This window comes from Electrona antarctica, assembly GCF_951216825.1.
Source record: "Electrona antarctica genome assembly, chromosome: 17".
NCBI lineage: Eukaryota > Metazoa > Chordata > Actinopteri > Myctophiformes > Myctophidae > Electrona > Electrona antarctica.
The window spans coordinates 25,913,882-25,936,260 of NC_136798.1; the positions used below are offsets into that span (position 1 = coordinate 25,913,882).

Consider the following 22,379-nt stretch of genomic DNA (forward strand, 5'->3'; position numbering starts at 1 on the left):
CTCCACACACCCATGTGTCACAGGTTCCGCTGCATCATGGGAAACCTCTCTGGCGAGAGTTGACTACATGTTGCGAGGAGAGATGCCGGAACTCTGCAGGCAAACGGCCCAACGTGAAGCCAGCTGGGCCAAGTCACCCCGCCGCCCCTCCCTGCTGTCAGTGTCTGGGCTTTGTTAGCTGCGTCTGATTGGTGGCCCACCCCTCTGTGACACAGCCAAGCCCAGCCTGGCATGATGCCCTGAGCTCTGAGCCAGCGAGCTGGGGAGAGATGACGCACTGGCCTGGGCTATTCCCAGCTACAGCGGAGGACTTCCTGCGCGGATCCCGTGCGGAGAACGAGCCTGTATTTCATGGGTGATGATTTGAGCCAAAGTCGATGCGGAGTTTTACCACAACCTATAGCCAACATCATATTTATTTTTTAGGTTACTGTAGAGGTGAGATCTTGCAACATTTTAATGGACTATTTTAGCACACGTGCCTTCCTTTTAGTGCCTTTGATATTTTTTGGGATATTTGACCATGTGATATTTGGAGGTCCAAACTGGAAGCAATAAACGCTGTTACCTGCGGCCTGTGTATTTTCTTTAATTTGTAGCACTAGCCAGCAACATATTCCAAAAAATCAAGCTGCATTCACTGCAGGTACAGCATACACCTCCATACCGGGGTCCCCCGACTCCCTCTCTCTCTCTCTGGCTGTGAAGGAGGCTTGTAGAGAAGCCAGTCATCTGATCTGTACAGACAGGAAGGAGGCTGACCAGATGGTGACTTGGACACCGCCTCATGCCAGAAGCTAACACAATGGGACGACAACAGTCCCATACATACGAGTGCGAAACCAAATAATTAGAATAATCACATTGGGATACATGCTGATATTTGCCAGGCAGACAGTGCTGTTGAATGCACGAGCCAACGTCCGTTCCCGTTCACTCTTGTTCAATTCTGGAATGTCTGGCTTGGCTGGCACAGAATGGAAGAGAATGATTGGGGTTGTGGCTGCCTGGAATGAAAAGAACAGTCCCTTCATTGGAATGGTGTAAGAAGAAGCCTGATGTTTCATCTTCAACAGCTTATATGAGTGAGTAAATGCATTCATATACATGGTGTTTATTTTGTCGTTTTTTTTTTTTTACCAACCTAACACATCTATTTATCCATCCCTGATGGGCTCCCTCCAGACAGCCACCCTAATCAATCAACCAATTTCCTCCCAGCCTTCCGTTCAAATGACCTTCCCCACTTTACATCCATTGTTTGATTCCATCTATGTCTCCTCAGTCTGTCTGTCTGGGACTTGTTGTCTGAAAATGACAGGCCAGGCCTGGCGTTCACCAGACGATAGCTTTGCAGCACTAATGATCCCACACGGCTAATTATCAGCACAGACAGGGGTCCATCACACCCGTGTGTGCGTGCGTGCGTGCGTGCGTGCGTGCGTGCGTGCGTGCGTGCGTGCGTGCGTGCGTGCGTGTGCGTGCGGTCATACAAAGTACTTTCCACATTGTCCATACCTGGCTCTCCTCCAGACTTGATTCACTCTAGAGCCGTGTTGCCCAACCCTGGCGTCCTGTACTGCTAAAATAATGGCAGAAATATCAGTATACATGAGATGCCAGCTCTTCAGGTATGAAGACATTCTGTCTGACGTTCTTCAGAGAGGCCATACCTGGCTCTCCTCCAGACTCACTCTAGAGCCGTGTTGCCCAACCCTGGCGTCCTGTACTGCTGCTCTAGCCTGAAAGTACCCGAGCTTTTCCAGGCATAGATGGGCGGATTCAAACTAGCACTGGAAACAGACGTTACGTGGCTCCCTATTGGTTCACCAACCTATGAGCCCTTCACTCCCACTCCTATGCCACATTTCTTGGGTCGTTCGACCAGGATTCTTTTTTTTTCTCCCTTCTAATCCTGCAGTTTGAGTCCTCTCATCAAATACCAGTTGCTGGGACTGAAAATGTGCAGTACTAGGAACAGGGAGGTGGGAACCATACAGCATCAGTTTGACACCTCATCTACACTGCCAGCGATGCGAGCGAGCCAACGATGAAATCTCATATTAGAACACATGTTTTTCATTGTGACCGCCCTGACGTACCACGAGCGACAACGCACCGTGCAGCGACGTCGTCCACCCCTCCTATATTCGCTCACAGTTTCAATTTGAACGAGGTTCCGCGGCCCCAAACACTTTGATTGGTTGAGATCTACACGCTACCATCTATGTATTGGTTATTTGATTGGTTCAGGCTACGTCGCAACGCAATGGCCGAGGCTCCATGTCAGGACAGCTTTTTGCACCATATTGCCGTCAGAACGCTTGCTCCTTGCCTGTGTTGATGAGTTGTGAGGCGAAATCCCGCCCCTCCCTCCCTCCAAAGGCAGTGTACCACAGCATAACTCTACTCTGACCTATTTTTTATTTCTTCAATTCTTTTCATCTTTTATATTCCCTCTTCTCCCAATTTAGTCCTTCCCCTTGTACCAATTCCCACTTCCCCTCGTACTGTAATCCCTTGTGGCTGCAGACCCTTACTGGTCGGTTCATTAGAGGGTGTAGAGTAGTACGTGTTCCCCCTGATACACGTGAGATCACCAGACGCAGTTCTTTTCAGTTGACAGTCATGAGATTCACCAGGAGGACGTAGTGCATGTGGAATTGTGGATGAACATGACATTCTTCAAAGTGCAGCCCCCCCACTGAACAGGCAACCTGTAGCAGTCACCAGCACAGCAGACAGAGACCGCCCTCACTGCCAGTTGTGTTTATTCGAGTGAGTTTGAGTCTCTGCATGCTCTGGCCAGTTACAAAAGAGGCAGACGTGTAAGGGGTTTGTTGTGTGGATCTACAAAGGCGAGAAAAGGCAATGCCAGGCTGATAAAATACCCTGAATTGGGAAGAGGAGCATGCTGCTGGAGTTCAGTGAAATAAGAGATGCTGGGCTAAGAGGACCAAACATTGGTCCTCTTATTCCATTCCATAGTGGGGATTGGAGCAGGGTGTTTACTGCAGGGGAATATAAGACAGGCACTGTGTGCGTACATGTGTATACCACATGTGTAAAAAAAACAAAAACAAATCAATACTTTTCATACCAGAGTGAGTAGAATGTAACCGGCCAAGTCTTTGAGAAGGATTAGGACAGTGTGTACACTGCAGGAAAATACATTATGCAAGAAAGAGCTCTGTGCGCGTGAATTCTGATTACTTTTGTGCAACATAGCCAATACGGTAACCTGACGTGTCTTTGAGAAGGACAGGATAAGGGTGCTCTACAAGGGAAGAGGGACGTAACAGAAGGCTATTCGTGGTTATAATGTGCATATTTTTCTGTGGGCATCACTCTGAACAAGCACAGGGGACTGAGTGCAGAGGACTCTGTCGCGGGAAACAGGACAGCGTGTCGAACTGGACCTGTCAAGACCAGATCTGACATGTCAGGAGATTTGAAGCACAGTTGGAACGAGGCAAGTCGTGTCAGACTGACAGAAAGAAGGTTGGGGTGCAGGAGCAGGACACACTGGGATCTCTGGGGGGGGGGGGGCTGGGGGGTCCACCTGGTCTCACAGAGAGCATCACCCTCACCGTAACATGTCTGTGCCGCAGTGGTTCCCAAACGGTATATGCCGGATTTTGTGAGGACCACCACACCATTATTGCAGTGCGGTTTCACGAAATGTTCAAACCTAGCGAAAATAGCAGATCTGACGGGCCAAGCGAGAGAGATCTGCACGAGTAGCAATGTGCAGTCAGAACCTGAATAAGCAGTTAACCCGCACAGTGTCCTTTTTTGGGGCGAAAGAAATGTCTGTACACAAAAACATCCATATATTATACCATCGTGTGAAACGTATTCAATACTAAACAAAGCACATGTGAGTCATGTGATCCTGTGTGTCCCGGGCTTTCCCTGTGGAATTGGCTATTTTGGGAAGCACCCGTCTTCTGTTTTCAGGACAACCTGCTCTAAAAATATCCATGTACCTGCTGATGTACAGTAATAGGGCTCAAGTGGTGAAACTGGTCGCTTCTGGCAACACTGGACTGGAGTCTCGCACCAAAACAAAACACACTTTGGAGTTAATCGATTGGTATAGGAATTGAGAATATGGTATTGATGGTAAAAAGTAGACCAAGTTTAGAGCATCAACCCAAAAAAAGAGTGTTCACTGAAGATGTACGTGGTCTAATTGGAAGCAAAGCCACAGACAAGCACAGTTTGATAAGTGTACTGAAAAAGATAAGAACTTCAGAGTACTCTCCGTTGCAGACACCTAATGACTGGACCGTTCCTGGAGCACCCAGACGAACTGCTGTGGAGCGAATCAAAACTTGATTTGCAAAATATTAGGCTGGTATTTTCTTTTATTAATACTCATTTGCTGGTCATATTCATATCAGGGACATTTTCCCATTGTATTTTGAAAATAAATATGCCCCGTTTTAGGCTCAATTGGATCACTGTGTATTGCCTCATAACTGGACTTTAGGATAACTGAACAATAGAAATTTGCATCAGTATTCAGTATCTAGTTCAAAAGTGTCTCTGGCTTATTTAGGCCTGCTTCTGAACAAGTAGTCAGCCCTGAAACATGACAAGCGTTGTGTGATCCATAGGTCCACTCTACAGTGGAGTTTTTACCCCCATCATCACTACCACACGGACGGCTAGTACCGACTATGGCGATCAACGGCAAGCGACGGCAGCTTGTCGGCGGGAGACGCTTTCCAAGTCCTTCCGTGGCCGATTTAGGTCGGTACAGACATGGTGGAGAGCTGGCTAAAGAGTGAGAGCATGTGAAAGGCTGAAAGGGAGAGAAACCAAGGGGTGAGAGAGGGGACATACGAGAGTGAGAAAGAGGGAGGAGGACAGAGTGTGAAAATAAAGCATGGGGCTGTGAGAAAAGGAAGAGACAGAAGCACAACAGACAGGAAATGAAAGAGGGACAGCGTGTGTGTGTGTGTGTGTGTGTGTGTGTGTGTGTGTGTGTGTGTGTGTGTGTGTGTGTGTGTGTGTGTGTGTGTGTGTGTGTGTGTGTGTGTGTGTGTAGCTGATCTAGGGCCAGTGGGAGTGTAATTATGAAGCTTTAGGAGTTTACAGGAAGAACCCCGTGAACCAGCATGCTGTATTCACCACATAATAACCTCAAATCAACTCCTCCTGCACACCACAGACACATGCACACACTGTCTACACACACACAGGTTGGTTTGGCTGGGAGTGGGATGGAGGCGAAGAGGGAAGAGGAGAGAAGGAGAGGAGAGGAAGCCTGCTTGGGCCAAGGCACTGCCTCAGGGCAGTAGTGTGAGGAACACAGAAGGGAAGGAGGTGGTGCTACTGCTACAACCACTGGAGTCCAGTTTACTGCAGCAGGAATGGAGGAGGTGGGGGAGGAGACATGGGTGGATGGAAAGGGGCGGGGGGTGAGGGGGGGCTGGCAGCAACAAGGATGAGGCGGCGAGGGGCAGAGTTGAGGCAGAACGACGGAGAAGAGGAGCTGAATAAGAGGGAGGGGAGAGGTGGAGCCACGGTGTAATTCAATTATACGCACGCATGCATGCACACATGCACACGCACTCGCGCTCACACAGACACAGTGTGAGGAAATGGCTGTTTGAGAGAGAACCTTGTATACCGGTAGTAATAGTTTGCAATTCATCTGAACCACTTAACTCTTTGAACGCGAGTAAAAATCTGACATTTCGCCAGGGTCACGGCTCTGTTCTGACGATCGGATCATTGATATGGTTAGTGACAGCTCAAATTAATGTTTAAGCTCTGAACATCGTACGACGTACTGTATTCCATTATGAGCCCTAAAGTCACTAAAGACAGAGTGCACAGGCACGTGTACGGAGGATTTGGGATATGGCGGTTTATACCATGGATGCTAGTGTTGGCTTGCGACGGAAGCTAAAATAAGGTAAAATATATTTTTTTAATGCTGGATTAATGCTCTTTTATCAAATATCCCCTTCTCGTCTATGGCTACCTGTGGCTTTGCATAATCAAATCTATCTCGTTTTCCCGTCAATGGCGTCATAAGAGTTAAGCCCCATCTATATGTTTCGGAAAAAACAGCAGATCTAGTATGACGATCAGCTATTTTTTTAAATGTTGGGGTGAAAAAGGAAAAATGTACATGGCCAAAAATTGAGACACCAGGGTTGATGTGCTTAAAGTCAACACACACGTGCACAGGCACACACACACACACACCGTGCACAGGCACACACACCAGGATAATATTATTTCCTATGATGTACTGTATGCTGTACATGATTTATATACAGTATCTGTTTATGTCGCCTGTCATCTTTTATGCGAGGGTGGACCATCCACTCTCATTCAAAAACCGGCAATATAATGCCACACAAAGTTTAGTGGGATAAAAAAAAGTCACTCTCCCATATCCATTCAGGAGTCACACACACACACACACACACACACACACACACACACACACACACACACACACACACACACACACACACACACACACACACACACACACACACACACACACACACACACACACACACACACACACACACACACACACACACACACACACACACACACACACACACACACACACACACACACACACACACACACACACACACACACACACACACAGCGCCTGAACAAATTACAAAAAATTACTGTCACTCAGGTATGCGACTGCAGGCGATAAAAGGGAGAGCCACCGGTGAGCTGAGGGGTCGGAGGTCACGGGAGACCCAAGGAGCTGTAGTTTGTGAGGTCAGAGTAGGAGAGGGGGGGCCTAGTTAGTTAGCCACAGTTGTGACCACTCACGTTCACATGAACTGCACGTGCACATACACAGTCACCCTGCACAAGCGCATGGGAAGTTTCTGCCTGGCAGGAAGAACAAAGAGGAATGAGGGGAGGGAGGGAGAGTTGGAGCGTGCTAAACAATGTAATGAGAGTGGGAGAAGTAATTTAGGGACAGAGAGAGAGAGAGCGAGAGAGAATAGAGCACTCCCACATGTCTTTGAAATGGGAAATCCTGATCCCTGATTCATACTTGGTTGCCAAAAATAGAAGATCTATTTTAATTCAATTCGGTTTTATTAAAGTGTCAAATCACAACAAGTTGTCTCAGGACACTTTACATATAGAGCAACAAAGCTCTGTCTGTGTTTTGTAAACCGACACAGAGATCCCACCCAGACAACATTGCGACAGTGGTAACGAAAAACATCAGCGAAAGAAAAGAAAACACACAAGCAAGAAACATGAGCATGATGCACACTGATGTGATAGATGTTGGCGCACACACACACACACACACACACACACACACACACACACACACACACACACACACTAACTTCAGCAACAGTTCCTCAACAGACAATGCAGCGGCATCGTAAATTCAACAGCAGGACCCAAATATTTGACCAACGCACACTGCTATGCAATCCAATCTACGGTAATCTCTAATCAAATTTAATCCAGCCTTGTGCCGGGGATAAACTCCCTGTAATGGAAAATAACTGATTTACTGTGATGCAGCCTGCCTCGCCCTTACGGAGCCCCAGTCTGTAAATAAATAAGCTGTGAATGCATAACCCAATTTTGATAACGGAGGGATTGGGGGGGTGGGGGGGGGGACACACACACCAAACAACCAGTGCTGCAGCTGTTATATAATACATTATGTAAATACTCCCCCCAACCCCAATACTCATCGTCAGAGGTGGGGCCACATCAAGTCTATTGTGTTTTCCACCACCTTAGGCTGCCCCCAATCGAACGTGTGGGTAGGGATTCATTATGTACATCTGCTAGGTCTAAAGGTGGAGGAGAAGGGACATGGAGGGATGGGCGGGAGATGCCCGGCAATCAACAAAAATGGAAAAGAAGGAGGGAGGGGGACAGTTGAGGCAAAATGCAGCAGACAGAAAAGTGCGTGTGTATGGGAGTGAGTCACATGGAGAGGGAGAGAGAGACATGTGTGATGGAAGTTCCATCGACGTGTGTACCAAAGCTGGGCAGAGCTATGTCGTTGCCATGGTGTATTTTACAGTCAGGCAAAAGGTGTAGAGTGTGTGTGTGTGTGTGTGTGTGAGAGAGAGAGAGAGAGAGAGAGAGAGAGATCAGGGCCAGTGCTCTCCTGCCAGACAACAGGAGATTTCCTCGCTCTGCCTGTCCCGCTGTCCACAGTTCCAACACAATTTGATATTCATGGCATGTCTCTCCCTCTGTCTCTCTCTCTCTCCCTCTCCCACCCTCCCTTACTTGCTTACCCTGCCTCTCTTCACTGCCTCTCTCTCACCCTGCCTCCCCTTTTTTTACACGTCTCTCTCCGTCTCTGCCACATAACCAGCAATAAGGGGCAGAAACTCGACTGGTGCATTAGATGAGTCGCTGTTCTTTTTCGCTCTCACTCTGTCTTTCTCTCCATTTCTTCGTCTGTCTCTGCCTCGCTCTCTCTACCCCACCCCACCCCTCGTGCTTTTGCTCTTTGTTGCTCTTTTCATTTTCATTCAAACACAGCCATGGTGCGCACACACACACACACACACACACACACACACACACAATTGCGTCAGAGATATCAATGTGAAAGGGGAAATGGAAAAACAGTTCCAGCCATTACTCCTACTAGAGGATAAAATAAAAGAATACATGTTTTGTTTCATTTCATTGAGTGGGGCAGAAAATGAATTCCAGAGAATCCATTTTATAAAGAGACAATTTTTTTGATTAGTCACTAGATTTAAAGCACCCTGCCGCCAGGCACCACTCCCCCAATTACTGCCTCCAAAAGCTCAGTTGCAAGAGGAAAGAATAAGCCATGCTATTTTTAGAAATTGGTCTTCCAGAAATCCTGTCCCTCCTCTTTAATAAGCTCTTGCTCCCCAACCAGCATAGACACACAGCACAATGCTATGGAATTAAAAGCTGATGAAGATTGAAGAAGCAGCAACCCCCTTGGTCTTTAGCGGTCTGGAAAGATGCTCATGGGTTAGAGTAGCCTGTGGAGGACATTGAAATAGCAGGAATGCCCTCCATGGCTGCTATTAAAAATGAAAATTCACTCACTTGTGGGACAATATCATCTCTTTGATCAATTCTGTGCAGCATGAAGCCTGGGACTAGACCCACCCCACCCGCCCCAGCGTGAGCTCTAGCGCATACGACGTGGGCCCTTGATCTTTCTCAAAATGCGCAGTTCTCTCTAGTGCCATCTGAGCACCAAAGTTGAATCCACGATTCCGTCATATTTGATCGATCCCTTCAACAGTCAGAAACAAACCAACTCTCAAATCAAATGGGTGAGATGTGGGGTGCATTTCACCACAGGCTGTAATAATGCACAGTGTCAGCCATGTTCCACTCGCTCCACACTCCAAAAACGACCACAGTTGCGGCCGGTCGGTCGGGGATCGCACAACCATATTCAATTCACATTCTAAACTTGCCCTCAGGCTAATTCCCACAGCATGCCCTCCACTCAGCAGGACAATCTGGTGTACCAAACTTTAATTCACACAGTCTCAGTTGAACTGACACGTCTCACTTAACAGTTTTTCCATTTTTGGTGTTTTCCAACCATGGCACGGTATCAGCCATCTTGTGCTCTCTCCGAGCTCACACCACACATGGCAGCTAGAGAGGTTAGGTCAGTTAGGTCACAGCTCTAATATAACGATGACCATTGTCAGGAACTCCACAACTGACACTTCATCTGTCAAAGTTCATGCTCATCTCGACTCAAAAAGTTGAAAGATCATCCCTTTTTATATATATATATATATATATATATATACATACACATACATATACATATATACACACACACACACACACATTATATATAAAATAAGGAAGTTATTTTTTTGTTATGACTAAAATTATCCAACGTATTCCAAATGTTAAAGGGCGTGGCGTTATTATGGATCGAACCTCAGCTCTGTTCTGATTGGCCAGTAGTTGAGCTGCTTGCGCATAGTGAGCGCAAAGTTGACGGCCAAGATGATTCGAGAAATGCCATCAGCTCACGGAAGCCTTTCCCCTCGATCATGTTGGCTGTCAACTCTGCACGCATGCGCAAGCAGGAAGTAAAAAGAATCGCTCACCTGGTCCACTCCCTATTATAACTCCTCTCTGCTCACAGCATCTGTCGTCGCCAACAGATTTGACAACAGAGTCCTATGTGAAACAACCGCTCACTATTTTAGCCTTACGTAGCCAGCAAGATTATCACAGCATTTATTTTTTGCAATGGCAGATTTGTCTGGCTAGTACGCAAGGCTAGTGAATGTTACTGCTGTAGCCTACGGATTAAACAACGGTTCCGTGTTTAATAAACACATGTTTACAAAATAAAGTATTTTTTATTCTGGCTTTGATGCAAATTGTATGATGGGTGCAGCTTTGACTCGCCAAATACTGAGTCGTTCACAACACAACCCTAGTGAAAGTACAAGTTGGACGGGCAACAGGCGGAGTTTGTTAATTCACAATTTAGACAGCGCCCACTCGGACAGTATAGTGCAGGCCAGCCCATAGAAGTCATTGTAATTCAACTGTAAATGGTGCATTTATATAGCACCTTCATCCAAGGCGCTTTACATAGATTGGTTCATCCATTCCAATCACTCATACACATATCCATGCACCAATAGTGGAGGAAACCATGCAAGGCACCATTGCACTAACCTGCTCATCGGGAGCAATTAGGGGTTCAGCGTCTTGCTCAAGGACACTTCGACACTAACTCTGCGGGAGCCTGGGATCGAACTGGGAACATTCCAGTTCCCTAGCGGCCTCTCTACCCCTGAGCCCTAGTTACTAGTTAGCTGTAGTAGCCTTTAGCCTGTAGTTAGCCAAGTTGTAAAATAATCCTACATAAACTGGAGACAATATTGATTGTCTGGGGTGTCTTTGTCACTGTATAATCTTTTTTCTCAATAGATGAAGTGTTTCACATTTAATTTGCCACTTGAATGGGTTAGCATTACCCATAATGTTACAGAGCAGAGGGGAGGCAGCAGACAGACAACATTTCATCAATGACTTTGAAGAGGGTAATTCTCAATTCTACATCCCGATCATCCCGACTGAGGTCTATATTTTGAACATGAACAGGCTCATATTAATTTGCAGTCCGGCGGTACATGAGAACTTAAAATGTTTGTGTTTACTGTTCGTACGTACGTCTGTAATCCACGTAACTCGAGAACCGTTGCGGTTCAAATTGACACACACGTTCCACACCCCCACAGCGAGTGCAGTGCCCAATGTCGAGTCGGTCGGATAGCCAGTTGTCCAGAACCAGCCCAAAAGCCTCTGCCCGGGATCTGGACCTGATTACCCCTATATCTCCATATATGGAGCTGGCCTGTTCTGACATCACAACACTTAATATTTGGGCATGCCTGACACAGAACTGACATCACAATGTTGTTCTGACATCTGCATAAACTCCATATTTGGGCATGCCTGACAAAGAACTCCATATATGGGCATTAAAGGGACACACATGTAGCTGGCCTGTTCTGACATCACAATGATGTGCGACTTTGCCCTTTATTAGCCAATTCATCACACCTGACCGAACTGGCACTGTTCATATATATATATATATATATGGGACACTATTAGAATACAAAAAGATTGCTCCAGCCTGTAGTCAAGCGTTTGCAGATCTATTTTCACAGAATATTCACCTGTTGTGAGATGCCCACGGTGAATGGCATAGCGTGATGGGTTGAAACTCCCCCCCCCAAAAAAGCAAGCGTTCGTCCGCGACCAGGGCAGTTGGTCAATCTCTCACTCTGTTGCCATCCTTCTCCACAACCCAGCCTTTCTCTCTCTCTCTCTCTCTCTCTCTCAACTCCGCCCACCCTCTCTCTGGATCACCAATGCCACCTCTCCTTCTCTTCATCCCTCCCTCCTCCCCTCCCTGTAGGCACAATGGACAAGAGAGGGTGAGAGAGACACACACAAACACACACAGAGAAAGAGAGTGCTCAGTGCTGAGCAAAGGACCTGAAATGACCTGGCTGCACGTGTCATCACTGGACCTTCTCCCTCTCTCCTCTCTCTTTCTTCAGGCCACACAGAACCATAATGCACAAGTTTAAGAGGAGCAGAACAGAGCTAAACACCCCTATCACTGACAAGAAGCCTCTCCTTACAATCAGGCCTCTGACTGGCTGGGCTGTAACAGAAGTCCATGGCTGGTGAGTGGTTGGTCTAAGGACATCTGTGGCTGGTCAATTCATATCTGTCTCTGTCATGCATTTTCTTTAGGTCTTACACATCCAACTTGTATGGGCCCATTTGTACACTATCCAAGTTAAATTAACACTGTATTTGACTGTGTAGTATGGACTACTTTGTATTTATTTAACTACTTCAATAGTTGTGCCCCAGATGCCTAATAATCGTCTGGTTACTGATGCTAGACACTGTACAGCGCACACAGAACTTGTTGAGTGGCCAAGAAAGATCCCACCACCAATTAAGATTGTATTAGGGATGCTGTCTCGTTGCACTTGATACCGACAGTAGACGTTGCTTGCGTGGGTTGTCTCGGACTTGACTGCTGCACAGCATTAAAATATGTGTGTTCATATTTGTTCAACATTTCAACATGGAGCCGTTTAAATATGCTGTGCCAAGTCCAATCAGAAATTCTGTGGTGAATTATCTTTCCAGAGAAAGCCTACACATGCTTAGTAGAGACAGCACTTCCTCTTTGGAATCCATGTGTGTATCACTGAGCAGACACAGTCAGCAGTAGACTCCATTGTGATATGAGAGCACAAACCAGCAGCGTCCAAATAAATAAAGCTTGTGGGTGGGGTCCATTCGAAAACACATATCCTGATATATACACTTTTGTTTTGTTTGCTTTTGAAGTTATTTTGGGGGGCTTTTCTAAGCCTTTTTCGATAGGTATCCTAGTGAGAGACAGGACACACAGACAGAGAGTTGGAGAAGGGGAGTGACATGGAGCCGGAAATCAAACCGGGGACTGTGTAGTTACCTATGGGTTGTGTAGTTACCTTGGGTTGTGTAGTTACTTATGGGTTGTGAAATAACATGCCCCCCAAATAGGAATCAATTATTAATCAAATATTTCATAAACGTATCGATTGTTTATTATGATGGATGAAATCGATCAGTTCAATTAACTGTTGTACCCCAACTTACGTTCCCAACATGTGTAATTAACAGAGAGCAACAGGTCTCATATTGACCAGGTGGACGATGGCTAGCACTGCACAACAGAACAGCAATGAGAATGGGCTCTTGCTCACCGACTGGCTGCCGAGCGCCCTGTTCTGTTCAGAGACATCTATCGAAACAAACTGGGGCAATAGTTGACAGCAAGGATGTATTACAGTGTTTAAAGTTTATGATGGATAAAATGTTTTTGGCCCTCTGGGCTGCTAACGGAGTTTCAGCTGAAAAATGGCTGTGTAAATATCCGAGACTAACAGGTCTGAGCACATTGACCTACCTAAAGCAATTCAGTATCTGCACAGTAGACAAACATACACAGATTTGCTTTCGCAACTACATGAGATCATAGTAATATCTACTAGTCAGGAGTGATTTCTTTTTTTCCTCCTTTTTTACCACTTAAGCTCTAAATCCTATGTTATACTTTGTCCTGTTGTGCGAAAATAACCGAAAATACAAGCTGAGCTTGTAGATCTGCCATTTTTGCTAAAATGTAATTGGAAACGTTTGCCTGTGCCAAAATAGGAAAAACATTGAGGGAGACAGTTTGCATGTTTTAGCTTTCAGAGTCGGGTTCATCAGAAATGCATCCAATTGTTCTCTCCGTTGTTGCATTCTACAGTGAAACATATACCGCTCATAAGCCTCATCAAAGCGTTCCACCACCACATTCTCAAACAGAAACATACTTTCCGCTTCTTCATCCTCAAAACTGGAATGTTACAAATATCAATAGCCTTCGGCCCTGCAACTGTACAGTACATGTCAGCCATATTCTTTGTCTATTCTTCGCTACCAGACAGGTACACGAAAAAACCTTTAAAAAAAAATGTAACTGCTATTTTATAAAGTGTTATAAAGTGCTGTTCGGCTTCCTGTATAATAGTTCATAAACATATAGGTTGTTATGCATATAAACATTTAAAATTAGTTATGAAGCCTTATAAGTGCATTGTAGATCTGACATTTCAAATTGAGAATTCATGATATGCAGTAGTTGAAGATAACACTTATTGTGTGGGAACTGCGGATTAAATTTAGCATCTTTGCTAATTCCGGTGTATTTACGTTGCATTTGCTTGTAATGTTCATGGATAATTGGATATGTCCAATATATTGTCCTGTCGAAATAAACAAATAAACAAATAAAAAACAAACACTTTGTTATACGCGTTCTCACAAAAGACAGGACTACAAGGAGTGTGTGTAAGTAAGCTAAAAGCCCAACTAGCCCAGCCTGCCCTGGACGACACAATGCTTACTGCTGCAGGATTGGTGAAGTGGGCTGCTGTGACCGGCACGACGGCACATTGTCACATTCAATCTCCTGCACTAATACGTCTGCCATCTATCACACACAGAATATGGCCTTTATCGCTCGCACCAATTCCACCTGATTTTTCCATTATAGCCAGCCGCTGAAACTATATCAAGTACAATCACGTCTGCACTCTACAGTAATACCTTCCTTCAAAGATTCCTTCCAGTTTCATTTGCAAAATTACAACAAGAACAAATGCAAAAGGCGACAGTTCTGCAGTGTCGTACTGAGCCATGGTCCTTGGTGCATGTGCGTGTAGTGTGTGTGTGTGTGTGTGTGCACGCACGTGCGTGAAGAGTTGTTCAGAGATACCCACTCTTGAAGGGATGAGGTAGCTATTAAAACCATCAATCAGGCTGACTGGAGCTGCAGCAAGCAAGGACACACACCGCTGTTACTGTACAGAGATGCTCAGAGGAGGGAGGGAGAGAGGGGAGGAGAGTGAGAGACAAAGAGAAGACCTAGAAGCAGAGAGAGGTGAAGAGAGGCCGACTGCAAGAGAGGGAGAGACAGAAGAGAAAGAAACAGACAGAACATCATAAGGAATCGCACCAAGAAATAAAGGTACTCTTCATTATCATCATGTCAGTTGGAGAATAACTAAAAGCTAAAAGTTGTTTGCTATATGAGAGTTCGGTTCATCTACAGGTCAACAGTGAAATACTAGTGAGTGACCGTCCAGTTGTCATTTATTCTAACACATCAAAATATGTGTTTAAAAAAAACACATATGGGATCAAAACTCCCACCCTACCTACAAGACTACAGGGGCCCATAAAGCCACACAGGGTACCCCAGCAGCTCTCTCAGCCTTGTGATCCAAAGGCCACCTGTGGTAGCAAGGCATTCAAAGACAGAGAAAAATACCCTCACTCATTTACATGTAATTGACATGGCCATGAATGGAGGGGGAGGAATTGGCCACCCTGTTTACGCTTTTAAAAGCCCTCCAATGTGCCTTGAAATCACTGTGTCCCGGCAAGCCTTTGAAACTGGATAACCGGATTTTTGGGCGATGTATAGGGCCCCTATATGGCAGAGGCGAGGCCATGGCAACGATGGCAGCTTAACAACATGAGTTGTTATGAAGCAGTCGCCTATGTGTTGTTATCGAGTCTGAACATGGGACCAGACAGGACCACCTTAAAGACGGAGCAAGTGAAAAGCATATAGAGAGTAAACTAGATAAAGTGCCCCTCGGGGCACAGGTCTCCACCAGGGCAGGTCAGGTTGTGGCCTCCTGGTGGCGCTATAATAGGCCAATGTGAAAAGGGTGCCATTTCTTCTTACACCTTGGATGGTAATTGGATGATTTCAGGCATTTTGTTCCAAAAATGTGTTTTGCAAAAGACCTGTTGGTGGCGCTATAACAGGCCAATGTGAAAAGGGTGGGATATATTCCTCAGCTTAGTAGGAAAGTCTGTGAAAGATTTCATGTAAATTGCACGCTGCGTTCATGATTTGAGGCATTTTGTTCCAAAAATGTGTTTTGCAAAAGACCTGTTGGTGGCGCTATAACAGGCCAATGTGAAAAGGGTGGGATATATTCCTTAGCCTAGTAGGAAAGTCCGTGAAAGATTTCACGTAAATTGCACGAGAGTTCATGATTTGAGGCTTTTTGTTCAAAACGGGCCAATCCTGCAAACTTTGAAAGCCAATGTTAGCCAATTAGGATGGAATATGAAATATCGGACAGATACGGCTTGAACACATGACTATAGAGATAGTGTGTAACGATTTGCGGGATTTTTGGACAGAATCTGGAGTAGTAATATCAAAAAGTGTTTTTCAAAAGTCGGCCTCCTGGTGGCGCTATAACAAGCTGTTCTGGAAAATTTGGGGCAGAGGTTCATCGTTGGCATCCAGAGAGTGGATGCAAAATTTGGCATCGACCGGGTTAACGGTGCCGGAGATTAGCTGTACACGGACGGACGGACACACACACACACACACACGGACGAGTGCAAAACATACTCTCTACCCATGCCTTCGGCCTGGTGGAGACAACAACACAGGCATAGGTTTGATGTAATAATTTTGATGTGTTAAGTCAGACAGGTGCACAATATGTACTTAGATATTGGATGCATTTTATTTCATACAAGTTTAGTACTTTTATTATCTTGCCTGTACATGGTGGTGTGATATCACTGTGCTATTTCAGTGCTACCTACGAATATGAGTAAGTGATATAAACCCATTTTGATTCTTGGGTGTCTTTCTAAAAGACAATAAAAACACAAATGCAGGCAGGAAATGGCATAGTATCCATGCTTTCAAACTACATAATAATCTGAGATGTCTCTTTATGACTCCAATGGACACTACCCTCAGTATGCCTTGCCTTGCATCGTCCCTTTTGCAGGTTCTACCACCTGACAAAGTGATTCTAAATTGAAAAGGACTTGCAAGAAGACCGACTCACCAAAAAAACATCCTTTTGGGGGTCACACCTCTGATTGGTCTGTTAAAAAGCCCAGAGGAGAACCTGGGCCCCATCTTTGCACAATACCATCACAGGGTTGAGGATTAAGGAAGGAGCAGAGTTCACACGACTCTCCTTTCATCACTGCAGCTCTCCTCTCTCAACAGGAGACTCCTATACTGCAGTGTACAGCTATAGTTAATTTACTACTCTGCATGTGCGTGTGTGTCTGTCTGTATGTTCATCCATAGCAGGACAAAAGTAAAAACATGATTTGATTTGGTAACTGTGGATTCATCTATTACACAACTGAAACCTTAGCTGAAACCATTTGCTGAGGAATTTGCAAATTAAACCAGGGGGTATTACTGTATGTATAGCAAAGGTTAGCAAACCAGACAAGACATAACAGCACAAGACCTTAGAAAAAAAGTAAAATAACCTTTTGCATGTTAGTAGTCAACTGGCCATCAGATTCCATGCACCCGTCATTAGCAATACTTGGCCACTGACAGTACTGCAGTAATCCAGTAGACACCATCACCAAACATGATGAAAAACAAACAAACTAGCAACTCACTCTGTCATCAAGTAATTAGAGAAGTAACCAGGAGGCCATGGCCTGGTTGGAGGATTATAATTCTGAGTGGGGAAGAGGGGGGTAAACAGTGGACGAGGCAATGACCTTCTGCTTAATGAGGCACTGGGGTCTCCTTCGAATCCGCCCTATTATCCCGTTAATGGATCCAGGAGGAATTCCTTTAGATGGCGTTAAGGATTTCCCCCAGAGAGAGGTAAAGACAAAGTGGAATGAGGATGAGAGTTTGTGTACGTGGGGGGAAGCAAGAGAGGGAAGAGAGATGTAAAGAGATTCCTGGAAAAGAAAAGGATCGAGTAAAGAAAGAAAATAGAGTGAGAGAAGATGGGGCAGTATAGATCCCCTGGGGAGTGGTAAAAATATGAGGCCCGATGCACAATTTTATTCCTCCCTGGTTCGCTGCTTGACCCCTCATTCAGGTCAATTGGTCATGCTGTTTTCCCCTTCCCTCTTGGTCGCTCGCAGGCTCACAGCCAAGCGTAGACTAAAACGCCACTCCTCTCGTGAGTCGAGCAGGACTAGCAGCGACTGACTGGCTGACTGTCAGTAGAGCTGGGTCTGGCTTGCAGACGACGTCAGGGCAGGAATCAACCGTGTCAAACCTCAGCGGCATGGGAGGAAACTAGGAAAGGCTAGTTATTCACCGAATCGCAGGGATTGGCTCCCAATCAGGGGCGTGCTAATCAAGCTCTGTGTTAATGCAATGGTCACAAGTGCAATATTTCACAACACTGTCTGGATCTCTGTGCTACACCGCACGCACACACAGATTTTCATGGCTGAGCTTGTTTTGTGTGCAATAGATACTGTATGTGTGACGGAGAGATGTTGAGCAAAAGAGAAACACACAAGGGGAAAACAAAGAGAAAAGGAGGGGGGTTGACACAGGAAGTGTGGTATCAAATAACGCAAGGAAGAGTGGTGAGAGGGAGCATGACTTGGGTCAGAGGATGATAAGAGAGTGTTGTGGCCTTGAAGAGTAGCAAGGAACGAACCTAGCCCTGAACCATGTCTGACTGTCATAATCATGACAGTGAGCTACTCGCCTATTAGTTTGTATTGGCATACTCCTCCCGACAGATAGGGGTGCGTAGTTGAAAGCCTATGGCAAAAAAAACAGCTCAGATAAAAAATGCCTTTTTTAAACATTAAACAACGCCGAATGCAGCAGTGTTAATTGCTGTACCAGCAAATTTCTAACACCCGTGGCCCACTGGTGAGTACTTTATATTTGAAATATGAATGTGTATGTACATGTTTTCACTGTAAATGTAGCGATCGCTTAAAGCAGGCAGAAGTTAAGCCATGACGCTTGTGAAGTACGAGCGTCATGTGAACCATGGCTAGGAACGAACCATACACTGGGAATGTAGTGTTGTGACCACATAGTACACACGAAAAACACATTGAAAATGTCATAACCGACAGAGAAAAGGAATAATTGCTCAAAAACCTTCTCCCCTTCAGGCTAGACAAGCCGTGCTGAAATTAAATCAAAAACTAACTGTGACCACGTCCAAAGAAAGCATTGGAATGAACTTATTTAGCCTCCTTTTGAGCAGGCGTGGTCCATTTTCATAGCTAATGGGCCCTTTGAAGCTGCCTTTCAGAAAAGACACTTGAAAAAGAGAATGAAAAAGAGACCATTCTCTACTTCAATGGATTCCAGATGCTGATGTAATTTTATTTGGGGGAAACACAGAGGCAGGAGTGACTTGAGGCCTTGCCACAAGAGATACATCGACGAGCATAATAGAGTTGATGCGTGAAACAATGCAAGGCATCCAGGATCCTGACCAGACTAGAGTCGACAAATGACAAGTCTTATCGTGTTATTAGAACCCTAAAAGACACATCAACATGGAGATAAATAAATGCTTTGTATCGAACCATACGTTACAGTATTCCAACAATACAATCCACCTATTATGTATAATGCAGTTGGGTTACTGTAAATATCCGATCAACAAATGCTTAGTGTACAGTGGTGCAAAGCAAGCATCATGGAACAATGGCATCATTTAAAATACCACGTTAAAAGGATGTAGAGTAGAAGTGGTCGGCTTCATGCGCTCTCCATTTCTGAGATGCAAGCGTCACACAACACTAAGTTGTGGGCAAAAATGGCACGGCAAAATTCAGTTCATGTTTTTCATCAGTGCACCCAAGTGGCTAATTCGTTAGTTGTCACCCCTCCCTAATTCCACTGTGGACACCTGTGGTACTGGTATGTGTGCCACGCCTCCTCTTTGCCTTCATTGTCCCACAACTCCCACCTCTCTCTCTGTCGTTTGTGCTGTAGTGAATGCAGAAATATTAAAACATACTTTTATGATAAATCCAGTAATCAATTTGTGACCATTGTGCCAATCATCAATGGTTGCATCATGACGTAAAATAGACATTATGTCTACTTGCTCACACACTGACATAAAATCACAATGGGAATTTAATGTTTGTGGAGGACAAAAATAGACACTAAGCCGATTGATTTGCTCAGACATTATGATGTAACATTCTCCATTCATTGTCAATGGGAATGTAATAGGACGACGGAAATCTACACTAATAGCTGAATATAAAAGTACAAAAATGTATGTTGAGGAAACACTGCCACACACACACACGACAAGGTGTCTCTCCAACACATGCAGCTGCCAATACTGTACCAGTGTGGTGATCATCTGCAAAAACATGCAGGTTGTGAAAGAACAAAATTAGACCGGACACTGATACCCCAACCCTACTGTCCCCGATTTCCCTATTGCAAATCCTTTAAGCCCGAGTAAGCTATATCAAGCAATGGGGCATTCTTCACACAATGCCACTAATAGGGAGGGTGAAAGTTGATTGCCATATAGGGGGATAAATACTGTAACAATACTGGTAATGGCAATATCAAATGTTATTGCTTACATTTACGTTACCAGTAACGTAAATGTACTGTGAGTGTGAAGTGTTAACGTTATGCAATAAAAACGTCAAGCAAATTAGTGTTGAAGAAAGGGTGGTCAAACTGCTCATATAACATTAGTACCGTTGTTTGTGCGCATCAGTCAGTACTCTATTGTTTTGTGGCATGGGCACCGCAGCACACGCACGCATAAATACACCGGGCGGTGTCTTTATTAGAAGGCGCGGGGAAAACGCAAGTCAAGTGACAAAAACCTCGCGGATCCCTGGAAAGTTAAACACAACCCCCACCCTGGCTGTGAAGGAGGGTAGGCAAGGCTAGAGGCTGCAGCGTGTTGTGCGTGGTGTGTCAACAATCCACAGGTTGCCGTAAACAGAACAAAAGCGAAAGGGAAGACATATCGTATTACATGCCAGTGCCACATACACACGGCATAGGACAAGCCAAATGCCGAATACCAATCCATTTATGGTCAATGTAATGTGCACACTGCACACACACACCGCCCCATATGATGCAGCAGGGCCAGTGAAAACAAAGCCACTGTATGGATCCTCTCTCATCGCTGCAATATGGAGACGTTAAAGCCCCCCTGAGGTACACACACTGACTGAACACTGCACGAGTTCAGCAGCTCCCCTTTGACGTTTTGACATTTTATTTTCTGGGAGTGGGGTCGTCAGGGATCGCAGGGATTTGCAGCCCACCAACGTCCTCCACCCTGCACAGTGCACACGTACCGCGTGGCACGTACAAGCACACAGGGTGACGACCAGTGAGTCCACCATCATGAGAAGCAGAGAGAGCAGGGAGGTTAGTGCTGGTTTACCTGCAGGTGTTGCCCCGAAGATCCGCACCACCGGCACCTTCTTCACGTCGCTCTCTCTGAATTCAGAGTGGCACACGTCCAGGTCTTTAATGGGACTCGCTGTGTAATAGTCTGCGGTGACGATGCGCACGGCAAACATGACTGAAAAACTACCCCCGGTGCACGGAGAGCCACGATCAGCCGAGGTGACGGTCTCACTGGAACCAAGAGGTGGCAAAACGGTCACGTCCGAAGAAACGAAGGGGGGAACGGGAACCGATTATCCCACCAGTTCTAGAAACGACGGGGAAATGTAGTGTTCAGTTCAACGTGGTGGGGGGGTTGGTTCGGGTCCCCCGGTGGTGGTGCCTCGCCACCATGATTTCCATTTCCAGTCGCTTTGCTTTCAGCTAAACACGACGAGTAATCCGAGCTGCAGCTGTCCAGTCCATAACGTTACTGTAACAGGACGTCACTGTAACGGCGGAGGCTCCCGTGATTTGTTTCAGTGTTTAGTTTCAGACAGGTTTACATTCCAGCCGATCCCTTCCGTGTGGCAGTGCTCCTAAACCGAACAGATCTAGTTGTTGCAACCAGTCAGCCAGCAGCACACAGTCGTACCTCTTCCATAACAGGCTAGCTCGCGGTAGCTAACATGCCATGGATTTAAAACAGTGCGGTCATGAGGCTAAACTGAACCTCCAAGCTATTTAAAAACGACTTTTCCTTGTCCCCTCTCTCTTTCTTTCCCTCTTGCACTCCGCGCTAGAGTTGCTGCTGCATGTGTCCTTTATGAAATGATGTCTTTGAAGCAGGAAAGTCTTCGACTTCTTTGACGTCTTTTATGAGATTGCAGATGTGTTTGTCAAAAAGTATGTTGTCGTGATTGGGGGTGTCCTCCTGAACGATCTGACTGACTATCAACATAACCTCTAGCAACCCTCAACCCCGAGCAGTGCACATTCCTTCCTGCAGCCGGTGTGTCTACTCTGTACTAGTGTTGTCCTCTCTCTCTCTTCTCTCTCTGTGCTGTACGCGGGGGAAGAAGAGTCGCGTCACGCACGCGTCCATGGCCAA

At 45.7% G+C, this 22,379-nt stretch overlaps 1 protein-coding gene across 2 annotated transcripts in view; it reads right to left on the reverse strand.

Annotated features, from left to right (window-relative positions):
* The window catches only part of rev3l (REV3 like, DNA directed polymerase zeta catalytic subunit), an 89,609-nt gene extending 67,230 nt beyond the window's left edge, over positions 1 to 22,379 (reverse strand). For both annotated transcript variants that reach the window (XM_079525908.1, XM_079525907.1), the window contains exon 1: positions 21,324 to 22,379. In XM_079525908.1, coding sequence (XP_079382034.1) covers positions 21,324 to 21,462 — 139 coding nt within the window. In that variant the 5' untranslated portion in view covers positions 21,463 to 22,379. The remainder of the gene's footprint in view (positions 1 to 21,323) is intronic.